The sequence below is a fragment of the Papaver somniferum genome, chromosome 9 (assembly GCF_003573695.1).
Source record: "Papaver somniferum cultivar HN1 chromosome 9, ASM357369v1, whole genome shotgun sequence".
Taxonomy (NCBI): domain Eukaryota; kingdom Viridiplantae; phylum Streptophyta; class Magnoliopsida; order Ranunculales; family Papaveraceae; genus Papaver; species Papaver somniferum.
In genome coordinates, this window is record NC_039366.1 from 37582119 (window position 1) to 37601003 (window position 18885).

At 39.7% G+C, this 18885-nt stretch overlaps 1 protein-coding gene and 1 long non-coding RNA gene across 3 annotated transcripts; one reads left to right on the plus strand and one right to left on the minus strand.

Annotated features, from left to right (window-relative positions):
* Positions 1 to 205: 205 nt before the first annotated feature.
* Positions 206 to 6144, plus strand: LOC113314421. Of its 2 annotated transcripts, none has more exons than XR_003342397.1 (5): positions 206 to 388; positions 474 to 600; positions 3097 to 3673; positions 4682 to 4806; positions 5536 to 6144. It is a non-coding gene; the product is annotated as an uncharacterized LOC113314421 (long non-coding RNA). The 2 variants fall into 2 exon arrangements; XR_003342396.1 differs by having other exon boundaries at positions 3097 to 3669.
* Positions 6145 to 6955: 811 nt separating this feature from the next.
* LOC113314224 (mavicyanin-like) lies at positions 6956 to 8051 on the minus strand. Its single transcript, XM_026563000.1, has 2 exons — positions 7737 to 8051; positions 6956 to 7554 (listed from the first exon to the last, which is right to left on the minus strand). Exons 1-2 carry the CDS (start codon positions 7906 to 7908, stop codon positions 7175 to 7177), a joined length of 552 nt encoding a protein of 183 aa, XP_026418785.1. The 5' UTR covers positions 7909 to 8051; the 3' UTR covers positions 6956 to 7174.
* Between the last annotated feature and the right edge of the window lie 10834 nt (positions 8052 to 18885).

Consider the following 18885-nt stretch of genomic DNA (forward strand, 5'->3'; position numbering starts at 1 on the left):
CGGATGCCTAATTCCGAATTGCTAACTAGTCTGTGTAGTATTCTTGGGGCACGTCTTTTCTAACCAAACCCAATTCAGTGAGTCAACACCCTAGAAACTGGTTTCTTTCTGTATTGTCAAATCAGAATAAAGAACGAGAAACCCACTTGCGGTTCACATTAAAACCTCTTACTTTTGCTTGAAAACCCCTTCCTTCACTGTAGTAGTTACTAATCAATGTAGATTCATTTCGATGAATCAAAAGACTCATTTAGAAAGCCCTAGTTTCACTTCTCCTTTAAACACCAAGCCTCTGCAACTACTCTCGATTGGATTTTTTATTTTAGTCTCTGGTGATCATCAGCTCATGCCATGTGGTGGCTATTAGAAGAAGAAGATGAAGAAAAAGGTCTTACTTTCTCCCAAGCACTCATTTCATTAATGTATTATAATTTCAAGGTTTTTTTTCCTGATCAATGGTTGTTTTGGATCAGGTAGTAGAAAAGAACGCAAATGGGTTATAAATTGAATAATAATGGTTTTATTATATGGGATTCTGGTCTAGGAATCAAGAAATTTTGTTTCAATACTATTATGATATAACCTCTTAAACCAAACCAAGTAAGTACTCTACTCTAATCTATTCATTTTCCTTACTCTGTATGTGTAATCAATAACCCAGTATTAAGAATCCAATAACTGATTAAATGTAAAGAGATTATTAAGAATCCCAATAACTGATACTCAAATTATGACAATTTTCCATAAAACAGAAATTATTCATACACAAGCACAAAGAAAGGAACAATTAACATAAACAATCTCAGATTACAATACCCAAAATCAGTAATCAAGAAATTTAACAAACAAATCTTTCTCATACACAATTTTAACTTTGAAGGATCCTACTTGTTTACTTACTCTAATCAAGAAATTTATCAGAATTCCACAAAGAATCAAGAGAAGGGGCAAAAAGAAAAACATTTGTAATCAAAGTATTATGTGTATTTGAGTAAATTTTTCTTACTGTTTTAATAGCTATTACTGGTAGTATGTTATGAGCTATCTTCCGTGAAAAATGAAATATTTTATGTAGAAGTTTAATGTGTCATAATTTAAGCCGGAAAGACCTGTGTTGTTTATCTGATGTGGTGTAGAGCTTTGACTAAGAAGAGATCTATAAGTAGAGTTGTCCCAGCCTTGTAGCTTTAGGTGTTAGAGGCCCATTTTTGTTGAAAGCTTTTGTGATGAGAGGAATAATGAGGTTGATGAAGAGAGGCTTATTGAGAAAGAGAGGCACCCTCCTGAAATGGCAGTCTCAATGTGTAAACATGTACTATTATGTATAATTTGGGTTATCATTAATTTACACAGAAATTTGGTTTGTTATTTGGTTTATATAAAATCTGTACCCTTTCTTGTGTGAGCTTATCGTTGCACCCTTTGAAACAGATTATGTTTGTGCAAAATGCTATGAATATGACCTTCATTCTGCATCTTGAACAATTGTATCTTTTCTCTGTGGATTTCTGTATGGAGCTTTTGTATATGTGTCTCCGGGTACTTCTTTATCATTTCGCCCAAAAAGAAACGTTCGTGTTGTTGCTAAATAGAAAAGGTTACTCCAACAATTTCTTTGTTCTCAAAGCCCCCTATTTCCAGGAATTAGTCACTTCAACAGTGTTTGATGGTTATATGGACTGCAACTTATTATTATTGAGGTAGTTGTTGAAGCCACATCTACAGATTCATTATAGCCTATCTTTAACGTGTTAGCATAAAGAATCTCATTCTTTGATGACATTTATTCTGTGTTTGTCCTTGAACAATGTTATTCTGATTCTAAAGACTATCATGATGTTGTCGAAATGAATATCTTGCATTCTTGCTGACCATCCTCGCAGTAGTTGTCTTTCATAGTCTTGGACAGAGATACTTAAACCAGATGTAGATTCTGAATGTCATGTAATGTTGTATAAAATGTTGGAAATCCACACATCCCAACACTACGAGCCATTCTTATTGGGATACTACTCTAATATGTTCTAGATAGAGCCCTCCATATCCATCACCAATGTCTTTGTTAGTTGACCTTTTCTTTCATATGTTCTGTATGTGTCTTGAGTTCCCTGTTGTACATATCAATTCTAGAACAAGCTAGCCTATTTGTACATACCAGGGTACTGCTGTCATACTGTGTAACTGACAAGGTGACTTTTGTTGTCTATTCGTCTTAGCCTAAGCATGGATGTTAACATGAGCAGTGAGCACACACAAGACACTGATTTACTTTTATAGGGGGTTGATGTGTTTGATCTCAAAAAAATAACCAAAATAGGTTGTAATTTGTAAGCTGATAAGGAAATAAGTAATAGCTGGTTGATGGTGTTGGTGCATGGTGGATCTTGGATCAATGCACCTAAAGTATTGAGTGTGTCCATAAAATCAAATTAAAGAAAGTTAAGGACACGTTGGCATCTTATAGAATCCCTCACGTTTTTCTTTACATGTTTGATTGCTTTAGTTGTAAGTTCAATTTCATGAATAACTCCTTTATATCCTGTAAAATTCAGATGAATTACTACTTTACCTTTAAACCATAAAAGTTATGACTTCCCATTTCTGGGGATTACACAAATCACAAATGGAAGCGCACCTGCAAGCTGCAAACCGTTAAAATGGTCTATTTTGAGATAATTAACTAATACATTTTATCATATTGATTTTTTTTGTTCCTTAATTGTGTGGAACCATTACTTCACTTAGCTAGGTAGCTAGGGAGAATTCGATTAACCACAGTTAGCTAAGAGTAAATAACATTTTGTAATGTCAGCATACATGGTTTCAAATGGTGGCTGTTGCCGTCGTCGTCTTCAACGCCAGTGTCAGTTATGCAGTTTAACATATTGTTAAATGTTATGTTGATCATGTCTTGTTAAGCATATATTCTTAAGTGTTCAGTTGTTGCTATTTTATATTCATTGATCGACGAAGTGGCAGGTGGAATATGGTGGAGAACTGAGTTCCGGTCTCATTGAATATATAAGTCCACCAGTGAAATTTAGCAGTTGAGGCGAAGCAGTTTCTGATTTTGGCTTGTTGCACTTGAAATTGCAGGTACCACTGGGCTCTCAGCTGTGTAGCTATGAGATCAACCGATACCACAAGACTCCAACTGACTCATTTACAATTTGTGCTTTTACCGAAAAAAGTACACTCTGGAGGATATAAAAAAGAAATCAGTGGGTCTACCTGGTTTCTTATTTGGACCTGATTTTGATGTCTATGGTCTGATACTGGTTGAGATTACAGGATTGAAACGACCACAATTTGATTGCCGGAGAAGAAACTTTGAATTCTTATGTTGAGGAAGCACGCAGAGTTCCATGCTATTTTCATAATAGCATCTCAAAAAGTAACAATAGGTGGTGCTCCTGTAACTCCCACTACCAGTTATGTTAGTCAGGTGTGTCCAAAAGGGAAGACACCATTAACCCCATTAACATCTCACATAGAAGGCTAAACTTCGAAGATGAACCAAATGATGTTCGGGTGAAAAGGATAAGGATGCGGATGCTGCATGGGCTGAAAGCAATATAATGAGCTACATGAAATCCCGCAAGGCCACAACCGAACTAAGAGGACGGATCCCTCATCTATCTTTCCATCGCACTATGATTTCTCCTCTATGTAAGTAAGTACTAATCTTTCAGTTTTCTGTTTATTTTCTTGATTTTCTGTTAGGATTCCAAATATCAGGGTGACTTTAATACATCAGCGCCATAAAAGAAATTCTAATGTGTAATGCACCTCATGTGACTCTCACAACCATGACACCCCGTTCGATTAGGTCTAACAGTAGTATTGTATACCAAAAAAAAAAGGTCCATGGTAGTATTGTGGATTCCAGATGGGACATAGTGGAGGTAGTTACTGTTTGCCTATGATGGGGTCACTTAAATTAAATTTCCATGCCTAATGTTTGCCTATGATGGGGTCTCCAAGATGTGCTGCCAAAATAGACCTTTGTAAACTGCAATGACCTTTAGTACTTTGAATTTACTGATTTGGTTGGAGTTTGTTAGTCGAATATTATTTGTCTTCATTGATTGCTCACCCTTCTATGTTGCCAACAGTAATACTGTTCCTTTTTGGTTACAAATTCTCTGAATGTCATCTTGTTATAATGATAGAAGATTAATGTTTTAATGACAATGATTTAAGGAATTCTTTCTTGCAACATTGTTACAAAAATAGTCTATTAGAGTACTTCCTAACAAGGACATCAGCTCTGCCGCTGCGTATGTGGTTCTGCACCTATATAATGATTTTTTAATTTTTTGTTCTTATGAGCTTGGAGTCGTGAACCCTTATGTATAGTTTGAGTTGGAGACTGATGAGGAATTACAAACCCAAACCAGATAATTTTTGAGTGAAGTTTTCATACACAACAAACCTCCTCTGCCATATGCAAAACTGAACTATCATATTAGGTCAAAATAGGCTTCGCGACTATGTTTCTTTAGTGTTTTTTTTTTTGAATTAACATGATGATTTGCTAGTAGATGTGCCGACTAGAGTGAGGTGAGAGTTAACCATTTACATTTTTTCTATTCCATGCTTCAATTTTTTTTTCTTTTTCCCTTTCTATTCCATTAATTATGTTTCCTTTATCTCCTTCTCAAATAGTCAAATTTTGCAGATTTCTTGACCAGATCAGCAACAAATGGCTTTTCAGTGGAGTCTGTTTAGGAATGTGGTGGAGGAATTCTTGTAAATGCGGGCGAATCCGGGAATGTCATTATGGTTTTTCCTCTCAAAACAAAGGTTGGTATTATTCTCGGTGAAACTCCTTGATGGCATTTTTTTATCGTTATTGTCAATTTTATTAATTCTAGGGGAAGTGTGACTAAAATGTTCGAGTTTAATGTTAATTAGAACACTGGTTTGGTGTATTGAATCATGAGTAAATTTGGTGTATTTTTTTCTTGTAGTTTTATCCAGTCATGGCAGTATGAGTACCAAACATGCTACATTGTCAGGATTTAATGGCACATAACATAGACCTACTTTTACTGATGGGTTTTTGTAGCCGGATAAGTTCCCCAATAATCAGTACTAGGAAAATGGCAGACCTTTGGCTGTTCTGACTTCTAAAACAAATACCTTAGCTGGTTGACAAACTGCAAACTGAATTTGTTAGCTATCATAGAAGTTCCTTCCTAAGTTGGTCTCGTTTATCTCCTGATAAGAGTCCCATCATTTGTATGAGGGCTCACGAGAAGTTAAAGTAGCTGAATGTCAAATAGGCTGTTTTGTGCATGGTATTTTTTTAATTGATTTTTGCGAGATCCACGCTATGTCATTATGATTTTCATCCTTTGTGCAAGCTAAATTTAACATTGACAATTCCTTTGGTATTCTTAGTGGATGTGTATCAATGAGAATGCGCATCTAGATTCCAACATAAAATGAAAAAGATTAATGATATCTATTATTATGTCTGTTTGCTCAGAGAAACACAATCCCTGTCTAACTTGATACAACTGTATGCAGGTATAGATTAGCGGACAGAAGTATTTCTAGCAAGATGTCATTCCGGCTCTTACATAAAGGGGGCTTCCCAATTAGGAATTGGAGAAGTCAATTTAGAAGGTAGCTCAAGAAGTGTGATAGCATCACTGGAAGAAAGCCAAGCACTACCTGGTCATTGGTGCTCTTATGAGATTTCACTAACTCAATGGTTCTCTTGAAAACAAGGTAAAAACTACGCATCTTTGCTACGTTTAGAGCCACATTTTTGAATGCCTCTCAAGTCCTCAGTGATGGTTACAATAGTGGAAAAACAGAGCTCAGATATAGCTAGCTGTGGTTTCTGTTTAGCACTGCTACGTCTTTTATTTCCTTTGTACGGTGAATTCTTGATCGGCAATTTCAACAGTGTTGATATACATAATCTTAGGGCCGAACCCCATTTGCTTGATCATTGGAGGCTCCAGTGGGTAAGGACCACTGTCAGTAGCTCTTGATTGTCTTTACCATTCTTTGTTTTGGATTTGATCTTATTTGCATACTGAATGGTGAAACTACTTTAATTTCTGTATAATACTTGGTCTGAAAAACGTTTGTTTCAAACTAAATGTTGTTAATATCGATCAGGTACACTTGCTCTCATTCCTTTGTAGTCTTACATTTCCTTTGTGCCTACGTATTTCTTTGCTTATGATGGTTTCTTGGTATGTATTTATTCCTTCAATCAAGATTATAACCTCATATTTTTCTTACTTTAAACCCCCTTCAGTGTACTGTACATCTTTAAAGAGAGTGGTTTAACTTTGTTTTGATGAATCAAAATTTCAGACTTAATAAGAAAACCCTCCTACCTACTCCTAGTTTTAGTTCTGTTTTTGACATCATCAAGCATTTAACCTCTTCTACTCACTTGAACAGACCACGAGATTAATAAGTTATGATTAACTACTGATTTCTGTGATTTAAGTATCACGCACACAACCGAGACTGAGAAATAAACTTTCCAAATAAATTCCTCCCCGTTTGAAGTTATGCGCACAATTCTGGAAATTTATGTTCTTGGACAGGACAAACTCTACCATACAGAAGGAAAGCGAGGGCAGTGTCAAGTAGTGCTCCATGGATGTCGAAACACAGCTGATTGCTTGTTTGTAAAATAAATAAAGTAAATATTGGTAAATGTAACCAAATTCTTTGTTTTGAAATTCTTATTCCAAATCCAAGTTATTTCTTCAAGAGTAGAAGCGACTCTTTGGAATTGGAAATCCACTAAAGCAAGACAAAAGATTTCTATTAGTTTGGTAGATTACTAGGCAAGATAGAAATAAATTGTGAATATCTGACATGGTGCATTATTCAGGAGGAAAAACCAAATCAGTTGATCTTGATGAACACAGGGATGAACTGATAAGCCTATACATCTAAGTAGGCAATGTTTCTAACATGATTACGAAATTAAATTAAAATCAAATTGATAATAACATCCATCTATGGAATTTAGTATTTCTTCAAATGATCATAATAACATCCATCACTTGCTTGCATATGCTAACATTCCATTACAATAGTAACTAAATTAAGAACAATGTAGAAAGTAAAACCGTAAAAACAATATCCATACCAACCAATAACTCCATAGAAAAACAATCCAAGGCAAACCAACCTAGCAAGCAACAGCAGCTACTACTGCAAGAATAACAAACCCGAACTTCCCAGTAATACCCTTGGAAATAGACATAGCACTGTTTGGTGAAGGAGCTGGAACACTGACTGATGGTGAAGGTGCAGGAGCGGAAGAAGAAGGTCCTTGTGCTGAAGGTGGAGTTGGAGCTACAGAGGTATCAGCAACTCTAATATCAACCTTCTGTCCCTTTATACAGCTGTCAGGAAATCCAGAAATGAAGAAAAGGTGTTCCTTGCGCATAATTGGAATTGTATCTTTGCCAGAGGTGAAGGTTTTCATTGGTGATGAACCGTTGCATTTCTTGTAGTCATCATAACTCACTAGAATCACATTGTTATCCTTTGGCGAGTACTCAAAAACTATACAAATACAACAGAAAAGAAAGTAAAAAAACTAGAGATTAGAAACTTCATATTAAGAAATTAAGAATGGTAAAACATTTACAGAGAAATCATCAAAAATTATGTTTAGGAGTTAACAAGGAAAAATCTTCAACCAATTATCAGTAAAGAATCAAAGAAATAGAGCAAAAAATACGTACCGATGGAATCACCAATTTTGAAGGCTTTGGAAGCAGACCATTTTTGGTAATCAGGCATGTTTTGAGTAGTCCATCCATTGTCATCACCAACCTTGTAAACTTCAGCCATTGAAGAAGCAACACATAAAGCAGCCAAAACCATGAAAAACACAACTCTTTCAACGAGACCCATGATCAATATTTTGTGATTACTAGTATGAGATTCAAGAAACAAACTAAGAACAAGATCAGAAGAGAGAAAGCAATAGAAGGAATTGGGAGATTTTTCTGACAGATAAAGTTGTAAAGCAAATGCTAATGGGTGTGGGAAGTTCAGTACTTGGTACCCTCCTTATATAGACTTTGAGGAAAGTGCGTAGAAAGAAAGACCATGAATTTGAAAATATTTGAAAGAAAAGAAATTAATTACTGAATTAATGTAATTAAAATCGTTCACATGCCCAAGAAATTACTACTTTCCAAGTTTGAATTATTTTCTTGAGAGAGATTCTTTATTGATGTGAATATGTACCGATTTCTTCTTCATTTGTCAAATGGTAATTAAATTTTTTTTTGGTAGATATAGAACTTGATTTTGATAGCCACTACACCGTAAGATGTTAGGAAACTTCGAAATAGACATTTTTGCAGGATCACTCAAGCTACAACTTAATACTTGAAGGTGGGAGTAGGTCAGTTTGTTCATGGCTTTTACCATTTTTGGTTTTTTTCTTGGCGGTGCCTTTTATTGTTACAACTTTAGCCTAATAAAGAATTACTTCGCATGATAGTATTTGTTGTTGTTGATAACAACTCATGTCCACAATAATTCAACTCGGAATTAATTATCGATTATTTTCAACCGTTTTTGAAGAGTAAATCAAAGTTTGGTGATATCATTTAATTCTTAGATGGATGAGTTTGTCAAAAAGAAATTATGCAGCCAGACAATTTACCTGTGCGGTACAAATTATGCAGCCAGACATTTACCAAATGCTACCGTGCGTGAAGAATGTTATTGTGTCTCAAATATTGTGCATGGATGTCAAATTTGTATCCAACATTTAATACACCGGTGATGGACCAGAAACTCTTCGCGTTGTTGGCGGTCATATCAAACTTACAAAATATTGCTGTAAGAGAAATCGCCCAAGTCTTTTCAGTTTATTCATTTTCAACATCGATTTAGGGGACCTAATTTTGTAACAGATGGAATGTAGTACGACCGGTACCTCGAATGGTTAAACTTAAAGCAGAATAGTAACTTGTGAAAATGTAAGTACTAATTTTTTTTTTATCTTTTCCACTTACAAAATGATATATATGCCATATGGATTTGAGATGGTACAGTTTTTGATTTCGTTAAAATTGAAAGACATTCAAACCAAATAAAAATATATTAAGAAAAAAAATGCAATTTATACATACAAATACAATAACTTAGTTTGGATGCACCAGAAGTTCATGTCAAGTAATTCAAGTAGTATGACTCTCTCTAGACTTCTTAAAGTTTCACGAGGTGTGAACTTAAACTTAGCTATAAATTACGGTGGAGATAAATGCTAGTATTACTTTGTTTCCTTCGCATACAATCTCTCTAGAGTCTAGACCAAATACGAACTTCGCTCCTAGTCCCGAAACAAATACGAGTGATTACTGAATTAATGGCCAATATAAGAAGTTGGAGGAATTGAATTTGATAAATTATTAATGACATTGCTGGTAAGTGATAAACACTCGAAAAATTTCCCTCTTTATGGAAGCAATGACTCTAAAAGAAAAATATTGGAGGAGAAACCGATTTATCCGCATTATGGAATCATGAGATATAACAAAATAAAGCGACTAATTATTTTCAATGTAACAAATTTTTTTTATTTTCTTTGCTGATAATAATAATCCATGTAGGATTATAACATTAAGCATCCAACTCACTGTTAATTGGCAATGTAACAATTATTTATTTTTGAATGATTAAGACTTGCAGTCTAACAAGAGGTAAGCAAAAACAAAACCCCGTCTCATCAATATGCTGCATAAGAAACTATATCTTTTTTACCTTTTAGTGAATGAATGAAAACAAATTTTTTTCTCCCATACGGTTCCTAAAGATTGTGGATGGCGTACATCATGTACATGTTTGAATCAGGCGAGTAAAGTGTCTAATAAATGTTGTTGGTGTTTTATACCGAGTTTCAAAATACATATTAATTGTAACATGTTAAGTTACGGGAAGTTACAATCGGTTGGTTACAGAGAAGAGTGACAAAGAGAATTGCACCACTTAGTGAAGTGTTGTGTTGATTGGTTAACATCAATCAACAGTTTCATAAAGGATGAACAGATGTATAATTGGATTTAATCCTAAGAGACACATCTGTTGAATATCTATATAAACAGGGAGACTTCTCAACTGCAAGACATGAAAAGAGCAATCTCTCTCTCTCCTTCTCTCTAATCAGCAACACCATTGTGAATTTATGATTGCCATGAAAACATACTTAGTATTGTTCATAAGGATCCTGTATTGTGAGTGCACTCTTACCGGATTAAGATCGTTGAATCCTGGGGAATAGACTCCATTAATCGTTTGCACTGTAGGGGCGAAATCTATTCTTAAGGACAATAAGTTTCGTCACGCCTCGATCCATTTTGTCCACGGTTATAACATCCAATTTCAATAGAAGATTTTCAACAATCTTAAGAATAGATTTCGTATGGCTGCTATAAAGTTTAGTTCTCGGTCTCTTCCTGATGTTTCGCAGATTGAACCTTTTAATGGGTCATTCTTTAAGAGATGGAAAGAAAAAATCTTAAATTCGTTGGACCTGAGGAATTTATCCGAATATCTGGTACAACCAAAACCAAGCGAAGATTCTGAAAATTATGAAGAAAATATTGATACATGGAAAAAAGCAAACAAGGTAGGTCGCCATACTATACTCAGTACTTTGTCTAATGACTTGTTTGATGTGTATTGTTCCTATAAAAATGCACATGAAATATGGGAAAATCTGAATCAGAAATACATCATTGAAGATGCTGGAACTCAGAAATATGCAATAGGTAACTGTTTGTGGGTGAAAACCGTTTCTGCTGATTTCGGTAATTTCGTGTGAGTGCGGGTGAGAAACAAATCTAAACCCAAAACAATGTACTGCACGGGAGTACTTTTGATTCGAGAGATCAATCTGTATAATCCTGGCCTAAACATATAAATGGTTGTTACAGGCTTTCTTTGGTCTTAGGAAGGGAAGCGAAGAAAGTGTTGAGGCCAGAATAGTTGATTCTGGAAGTGTGGGTGTTTTGCGACTTGTATCCGAAAGTTGAACTGACGAGCTGAATGGAAAGCTACCAGGTGATTTCTGGATGTGTATTGTTCTCCTGACCAAAAACTTGTTGTTTTGTGGAAATAGGTGAAACCTATTTATACAAGTCGTAATAAAACGTATCCTGACCTCGTAAGAAGTGGAAGCGGTTGAGTGGTGGAAAAGTGGTAACGGGTAACGCCTGGAATTGATGTTTCCATAATGAAGATGCGCTTCACCACTTATTTCTTAACATTACTAACCGCCTCACTCTAATGATACTTTCTTGTAACGGGAGTATTGCACGCCGCACGCTGTAAACCGCCAGACCAATACCCTGATGAGCATCCCCAGTTTGTGACATGTTTGGATGTCTCGAGTGTTTTCATTGGAAAACGTGTAGCATGTTGCTATGTGTGTCAAGTTAAGATAGAGAGGCTTGTCGGTTCAGTGACGACCTTCGACGGACGAGATTTTGCATCTCAGGAGGAAGGGTAGCTGTTGATCGCGGCTACCTTCCGTTTGGCGACCAGTGGCGTGGACGTGGTGCTGGAATGGCTTGTGCATGCCTTTGGCGTGGCCAAATTAGGGTTTGACACAAATCGTGAAATTTGGCATTGCGGCCAGAAGTTGCCACATGCTTGGTGGCGAACTTTTACGGATGAGATCCGTACCTCAGGAGGAAGGGTAGCCATTGATTATGGCTACCTTCCGTTGGTGGCCAGAGGCGTGGTAGTGTGGCTGGCATGGCTTGCGCATGCTTTTTGGCATGCGCGTGCGGCATGTGTGTCTGGTAAGCGCGTCTGGCGTGCGCGTCTGGCATGCGCGTCTGCTGGGAAGCGCGTCTGGCATGCGCGTCTGGTAAGCGCATCTGGCATGCGCGTCTGGTAAGCGCATCTGGCATGCGCGCATGGCATGTGTGGCATGCGCGTGCGGCATGCTGGAGTTTTTTGGGAAGCTGGCATGTTTTGGGAAGCTGGCGTGTTTTTGGAAGCCAACTTAGTATGGCGACCTTTTTGAGGCCGTGGAAAGTTTTGGAGCAACCCGATTGGTTGACGGGAATTGGGGCCATCATGCTAAGGCGTGGCCATACTTCCAACGCGCTGTGGCGGATTTGAAGCGAAGCGACCTGATTGGTCGACGGAAAGAGGGTCGCATGCTACGGGGCGGCCGCACTTTTAGCGCGTTGTGGCGGATTCGGTTTCCTAGCTTTTTTAAGCATGGTTTCGACCAACGGGGTCTAATATACTGCGCGGGGCGCGAAACTCTAATTTGCAAATTAGTTGGGTTTATGAGTTCTTTGCCAGTTATCATAATAATTAGATGGATTTGGTATGCTGCCATACAAAATCTTTGTCTACAGAATGCAGTGTACTTTCTGTCTGACCATTTCGTGCAATGTCATTAACTTTGATACTTGGAGGTTGATGATACTCCGCTGCGAGTGAACATAAATCCGTCATCCCATACCCGATTAAGGGTTCTGCTGGGGAACATAGCACAGGAAAGTACTCAGTGAGTCTCGTATTGACGAGGTGCCGAAATTTACAGAGTGTTATGGATAAAAGTGTATTGAGCGGCTCAATAAATATGTCGGTGGAGAGGTTAGTACTCGCAGCACCACTTCCTTGCAGAGTGACGTCACATCTGATACAAGGTTTTACGATTTTAACCCTAAGATAAAAACCACCATCAACATTAAGTCCCCTGCTTAGCACGTAACAGTGGCATTGTTGCGGGGTAAGCATGAGATGGTGACAGGGGAGAGAAAAATTGAGAGAGCAACATGTGAAGAGATCGCCAAGGAAATTTAACTAACCTTTAGTGGAAGGCATGAGAAATCCGTGATCCTTGTGTTGGCGGATTTTGCATAGATTCATCTTGGCCATGGGTCGTTGGTACCGCTAGCTCGGATGCGGCTCGGCTTGAACACAACTTGGACGCGGCTTGGCTTGAGCGTGGAAGGCTTGGCGCGGAGATGACGCTGGCTAGGCGCGGAAACGATGGTGTTGTCTTGAGACGCGCGCTTGGGATAGGAGGATGGCACGGGTTAAGTCAGAATAACCTTAATTGTTCCGTATAGAAATATCTAATCCAGATGGTATCACGCGTGTGAAGCCTTAATTCACGGCTGGTAAAAGATTTTCTGCTGAATATAAGAGGTGACCCTGAATCCTTCGCCCATACAAATCATCATAAAAATCGCGTCCATCTTCCCCACAGGTATTGTATCGTGTTTCTTCCTCTAGTTCCATTTTGTCTTCCTCATTATGTAGATTGCTGGTACAAACGTGGTAAAAAACAGCATATAATGGGATCTTCCAGTGATGATCGTACCTCTTCGGAAAGAAATTCTGAACCCGACGAAAACCAGTCTTCTTCTCATGAGGAGGTATTAGACAAAATTGATTCTCTGTTCCGTGAGGCTGACGAGATTATACAAGACATGTCTCTCGCACATTTATGCAGAGTGCGGATGTGTGTTCAGAATCTCTTGGCTTCAGTGGACATGGAGGAAAGGTGGAGGCACGATGAAGAATCCCATCTTGTCGGGAGATCTCAGAGCAACGAAGCTTTTCTACAACCCAATGTTAGGGCTGAACGATTCTCCTCTCGGTTGAAGCGGCGTAAGACTGAGTCCATAAAACTTTTAGGTGAGGACCAGTTTAATTACCCTACCCATGATGGTATCGTAATCCTTGACTTTGATGCGGACGAACCGGGACATCCTCAAGAAGTAGCTGGAAAGGCTCATGGGGAAGACGTCGACACGATTTACAAAATTGAAACAACTTCTGGAGTGGACGCTGAAACTGCTGTCAGGGGTGTTGACGCAAACGCTGAGGATGCCGTCAAGGCGGACGAAGAGACGGAGACAATGTATGCTAGAGAAACTGGAGAAGATACGGAAACATACGCTGGACTGCTGTTGAAGCAAACGCCGGACAGTAAGTGGAAGCTGCTGTTGTGGTAGCTTTTGGATGGGACGCTGCGGTTGCTGCTGCTGAGGCGGCTTCTGGATGAAACGCCGAGGTTTCTGCTGCCGAGGACGCGTTTGGATAGAACGTTTGCTGTCAGAAAGAGTGCTGGGGAGAGTGCTTGAAGAATCTCTGATGAAGGCGCTATTGATCCAGGCGTCTGCCGTTAACGACCAATTTTGCCTCTTTTGTTATTTTTTTTAACGTGTAGCCTCTTTTGACTTTCCAGAAGTTTTCTTTTACTTTCTTGCTTTCATGGTGGAGTTAAGGTTTCGTCAAGTAACATTCTGTCATTCAGCCTTTATGGTTTCATATCTTTGAATGAATTAATAAAACCTTCATATTGTTTCTGAGATTTGGAGCCGAATATTCTTGAAGAAGATATCTGTTCTGCCGCCTGATGATTGTCTTCCTTGCATATTTCCTTCTTGAGTATTTTTGAATAGGTATTTTTGTGGTGGCTTGATTTCTCTGGTTTTCAATTGACGGATAATGATTCTGTGAGAGTTTTAGGTTTACTTGGTATTTTTACTTTAAGGGGAAAACTTTTCAAGGAAAGATGTTCTATAATTGGAATTGAAAATTCTACTCATGAATGCAAGAAGTGCAATCATTTTTGAGGAGTTACAAACATTGCATGAAAAGGAAAATGCTGAAAGAAATGCTGAAGGAGAACGCTGGAGGTGAAGGTAGCACAGCGTTTTAGGTATTGAAGGGTTTGAGCCATCGCGAGTAATCGTGATACCTTCCAATTTGTCGGTATTGATGAGATTGCAGTAACCACCCAAGATAACATCTGCCACCAGATATGGCTCGTCTTCCTTTTCTTTAGGCGTACCGAGTCTAGTGGCCATCTTTACTGTTATGTTCCCAACTTGAAACGAGGTCATCTTCACTACTACATCTCCAATTTCAAATGGGTTGGAGCGTTGCACAACCACTTGATTGAACTCGTCATGTTTGGCTGTGACAGCTTCCAAAGTTTTGACAAAGTACTTGAAAGGCCCAACATCCCGTTCACATCACTTAATGACGCCTAGGTTGGTAATCGGACCGAGTCCCCATGCTTGGCCGAGAGAAGAGGTGACTGGGTGCAGAAAGGGTTGTTTACCTAGACTTACTTGTGTTTGGAATCCGCGGATGAATGTCGACGGGCTTTCTCCAGGCAATTGAGTTACATTGGTAAGTTGTTGATATGGAAGCATGTAATCTTCAAAGTTGGACGGCTTGTTGGAAATTCTTTCGGGTATCGACATCGGCAGAGGGGATACCCCTAACTTCGCTTTGTTACCGTGTACCCATGTGCACCCCAGAATCATGTCGTAGCTTGAGAGTTCTTTGAAAATGTTGAATTTGCCATGTGTTAGAGTGTCTCCCACCTTGATTTCAATATTGATGTAGCCGTACGCATATATCGCCTCTCCTTCCAAGTTTTTCACCATGGTTGGGGAATGGGTATCCTCCTGCTTCAAAACTCCCACAACTCTCAGAGTTTTGATGGTAATGATGTTGAAGTCAGAATCCACGTCGATGAATGTGTTATCGAGCTTGGCGTTCCTCAGATGAACCGTGGTCAGCAGTCCCTAGTTATATTTTCCAGCACCGCTTCCTGGGAGAGTTTTGGGTTCTGGTGTGGCTTCTTCAGTAGGAAAGAGTCGCTTGCCCGATACAACACGATTAATGGATGTGAAGATGTCTTGACGCCTTGAAGAGGTAGAGAATTTCGCACACATGTTGCATCATGGATTGCACAGTTTCGTGTACGGAGTCCCCAGAGCCCATGCAACTCCTGACTGGAAGTGGATCTCTGTGAACTCTTTCATTGTCTAGTCGAAGCTCCCCTGCTTCTATCTTTTATTTGAAGATATGCTTCAGCTTGTTGCAGTCACTGGTCGGGTGGTGGACAAATCTGTGGTAGCGGCAATATTTGGGGTTAGCATTTCGGCTTCGATTGGTGGGCGCCTGATAGAAGGTTGCCTGATGGCGTCGTCTTGGATCCATGCTTCCAAGAGTTCAATCACTTCTTCGATTGCGAACGGGAAATCCAAGACATTTTCTCCAGCCTCTTGATGTCGCATGAGAGATTTAGCGGTGGTCTTCTGTGACGGAGCTTCCTGTCGTGCTGGCGCTGCGCGCTTGGATGGTTGTTTTGTTATTGGAGCCTTCCTTATTCCTCATTCGTCTACCACGCTCACAAAGGAGGGACCAGTGTTGTATTTCTTATTGATGAGGCGTATATTTCCTCGAGTTTCGCGTGCGTCCTCGCTTCTAGTTGGCCTGGTTCTTTCCAACAACGCTGATGCTGTTGTGGCTGACTGTTTTACGGCTTTATGAAGCTCAAAGAATGTCTGGAATCGCAGATTCTCCAGTAAGGCATGGTAGATGGGAATCATGCCATTGATACAGGAGTCCACCAGTTGTTGTTCGGTCACGTTTGGGTCATGACAATCGAGCGCTTTAATTCTGAACCTTTTGACAAAATCATTCGGATGTTCGTTGTTTCATTGAAACATCCTTCATAGATCTGAGAAGGTAATTTTCTCAGACACAAAGAAGTATTTCTCGTAGAAAGATGCAACCATGTCAGACCAGTTGGATATGCTTCCTATGTTGTTGTACCATGTGTATGCTCTTCTAGTAAGTGATTTTGAAAATTCCCTCAAACGGAGAACGTGATTATATTCGTGTTCCCCCAGGGACTCCAAGAATCGAGAGACATGTTCACGCGCATTGCCGGTACCGTCATACAGAGAGAATTGAGGGGAAGAGTACCGCCTTGGAAGAGGAATTCTTTGTACTTCAGGAGGATATGGGGGCTAATGCTGATACATGTCCATGAAGTCGTTTTTGTCCCGGTTTCGGAGAAGTCATTCCAAATCTTCTCTCGTGAAAAAATTGGGCGGTTGATTTCTTTCAGCCGAAGTTCCCGGGCGAGTCTTTTCGTCTACAAAAGTGTGCCATGTTGAGGTGCTAGCGACAGGGGTATTGGATGTGTTCCTCATTGGCTCTGGCTGGCGTGATTCTTGTGGTAGCCGCTCTTTCAGTGTCTTGAGAAAAGCAAGCACCTCCTTCTGGGTTGAGGCCATGTCTGTTTGGGACCTGGCGAGAACCTTCTGCCTTTCCATCAAATCAGCAATAGTAATGTAGGGTCGGCTCTCTATGGCTCCTCCAATTTCTCGTCCTGACGGCGGAGTAGATGCAATTCTGGTAACAGTTGGGTTTATGAGTTCTTTGCGAGTTATCATAATAATTAGATGGATTTGGTATGATGCCATACAAAATCTTTATCTACAGAATGCAGTGTGCTTTCTGTCTGAGCATTTCGTGCAATGGCCTTAACTTTGGTACTTGGAGGTTCATGCTACTCCGCTGCGAGTGAACATAAATCCGTCATGCTATACCCGATTAAGGGTTCTGCTGGGGAACATAGCACAGGAAAGTACTCAGCGAGTCTCGTATTGGCGAGGTGCCGAAATTTACAGAGTGTTATGGATAAAAGTGTATTGAGAGGCTCAATAAATATGTCGGTGGAGAGTTTAGTACTCGCAGCACCGCTTCCTTGCAGAGTGACGTCACATCTGATGCAAGGTTTTACGATTTTAACCCTAAGCTAAAAACCAGCATCAACATTAAGTCCCCTGCTTAGCACGTAACAGTGGCATTGTTGCGGGGTAAGCATGATATGGTGACAGGAGAGAGAAAAATTGAGAGAGCGACATGTGAAGAGATCGCCAAGGAAATTTAACTAACCTTTAGTGGAAGGCATGAGAAATCCGTGATCCTTGTGCTGGCGGACTTTGCATAGATTCATCTTGGCCATGGGTCGTTGGTACCGCTAGCTCGGACGCGGCTCGGCTTGGACACGACTTGGACGCGGCTTGGCTTGAGCGTGGAAGGCTTGGCGCGGAGATGACGCTGGCTAAGCAGAGAAACGATGGTGTTGTCTTGAGACACGCGCTTGATAGGAGGATGGCACAGGCTAAGTCAGAATGACTCGGACACCAAACCTTAATTGTTCCGTATAAAGAAATATCTAATCCAGATGGTATCACGCGTGTGAAACCTTAATTCACGGCTGGTAAAAGATTTTCTGTTTAATATAAGAGGTGACCCTGAATCCTTCGCCCATACAAATCATCATAAAAATCGCGTCCATCTTCCCCACAGGTATTGTATCGTGTTTCTTCCCCTAGTTCCATTTTGTCTTCCTCATTATGTAGATTGCTGGTACAAACGTGGTAAAAAAAATTTGTAGCATATAATGGGATCTTCCAGTGATGATCGTACCTCTTCGGAAAGAAATTTTGAACCCGATGAAAACCAGTCTTCTTCTCATGAGGAGGTATTAGACAGAATTGATTCTCTGTTCCGTGAGGCTGACGAGATTATACAAGACATGTCTCTCGCCCATTTATGCAGAGTGCGGATGTGTGTTTTGACTCTCTTGGCTTCAGTGGACATGAAGGAAAGGTGGAGGCACGATGAAGAATCCCAGCTTGTCGGGAGATCTCAAAGCAACGAAGCTTTTCTACAACCCAATGTTAGGGCTGAACGATTCTCCTCTCGGTTGAAGCGGCGGAAGACTGAGTCCATGAAACTTTTATGTGAGGACCAGTTTAATTACCCTATCCATGATGGGATCGTAATCCTTGAATTTGATGCGGACGAACCGGGACATCCTCAAGAAGTAGCTGGAAAGGCTCATGGGGAAAACGTCGACACGATTTACAAAACTGAAACAACTTCTGGAGTGGACGCTGAAACTGTTGTCAGGGGTGTTGACGCAAATGCTGAGGATGCCGTCAAGGCGGACGAAGAGACGGAGACAATGTATGCTGGAGCAACTGGAGAAGATACGGAAACATACGCTGGGACTGCTGTTGA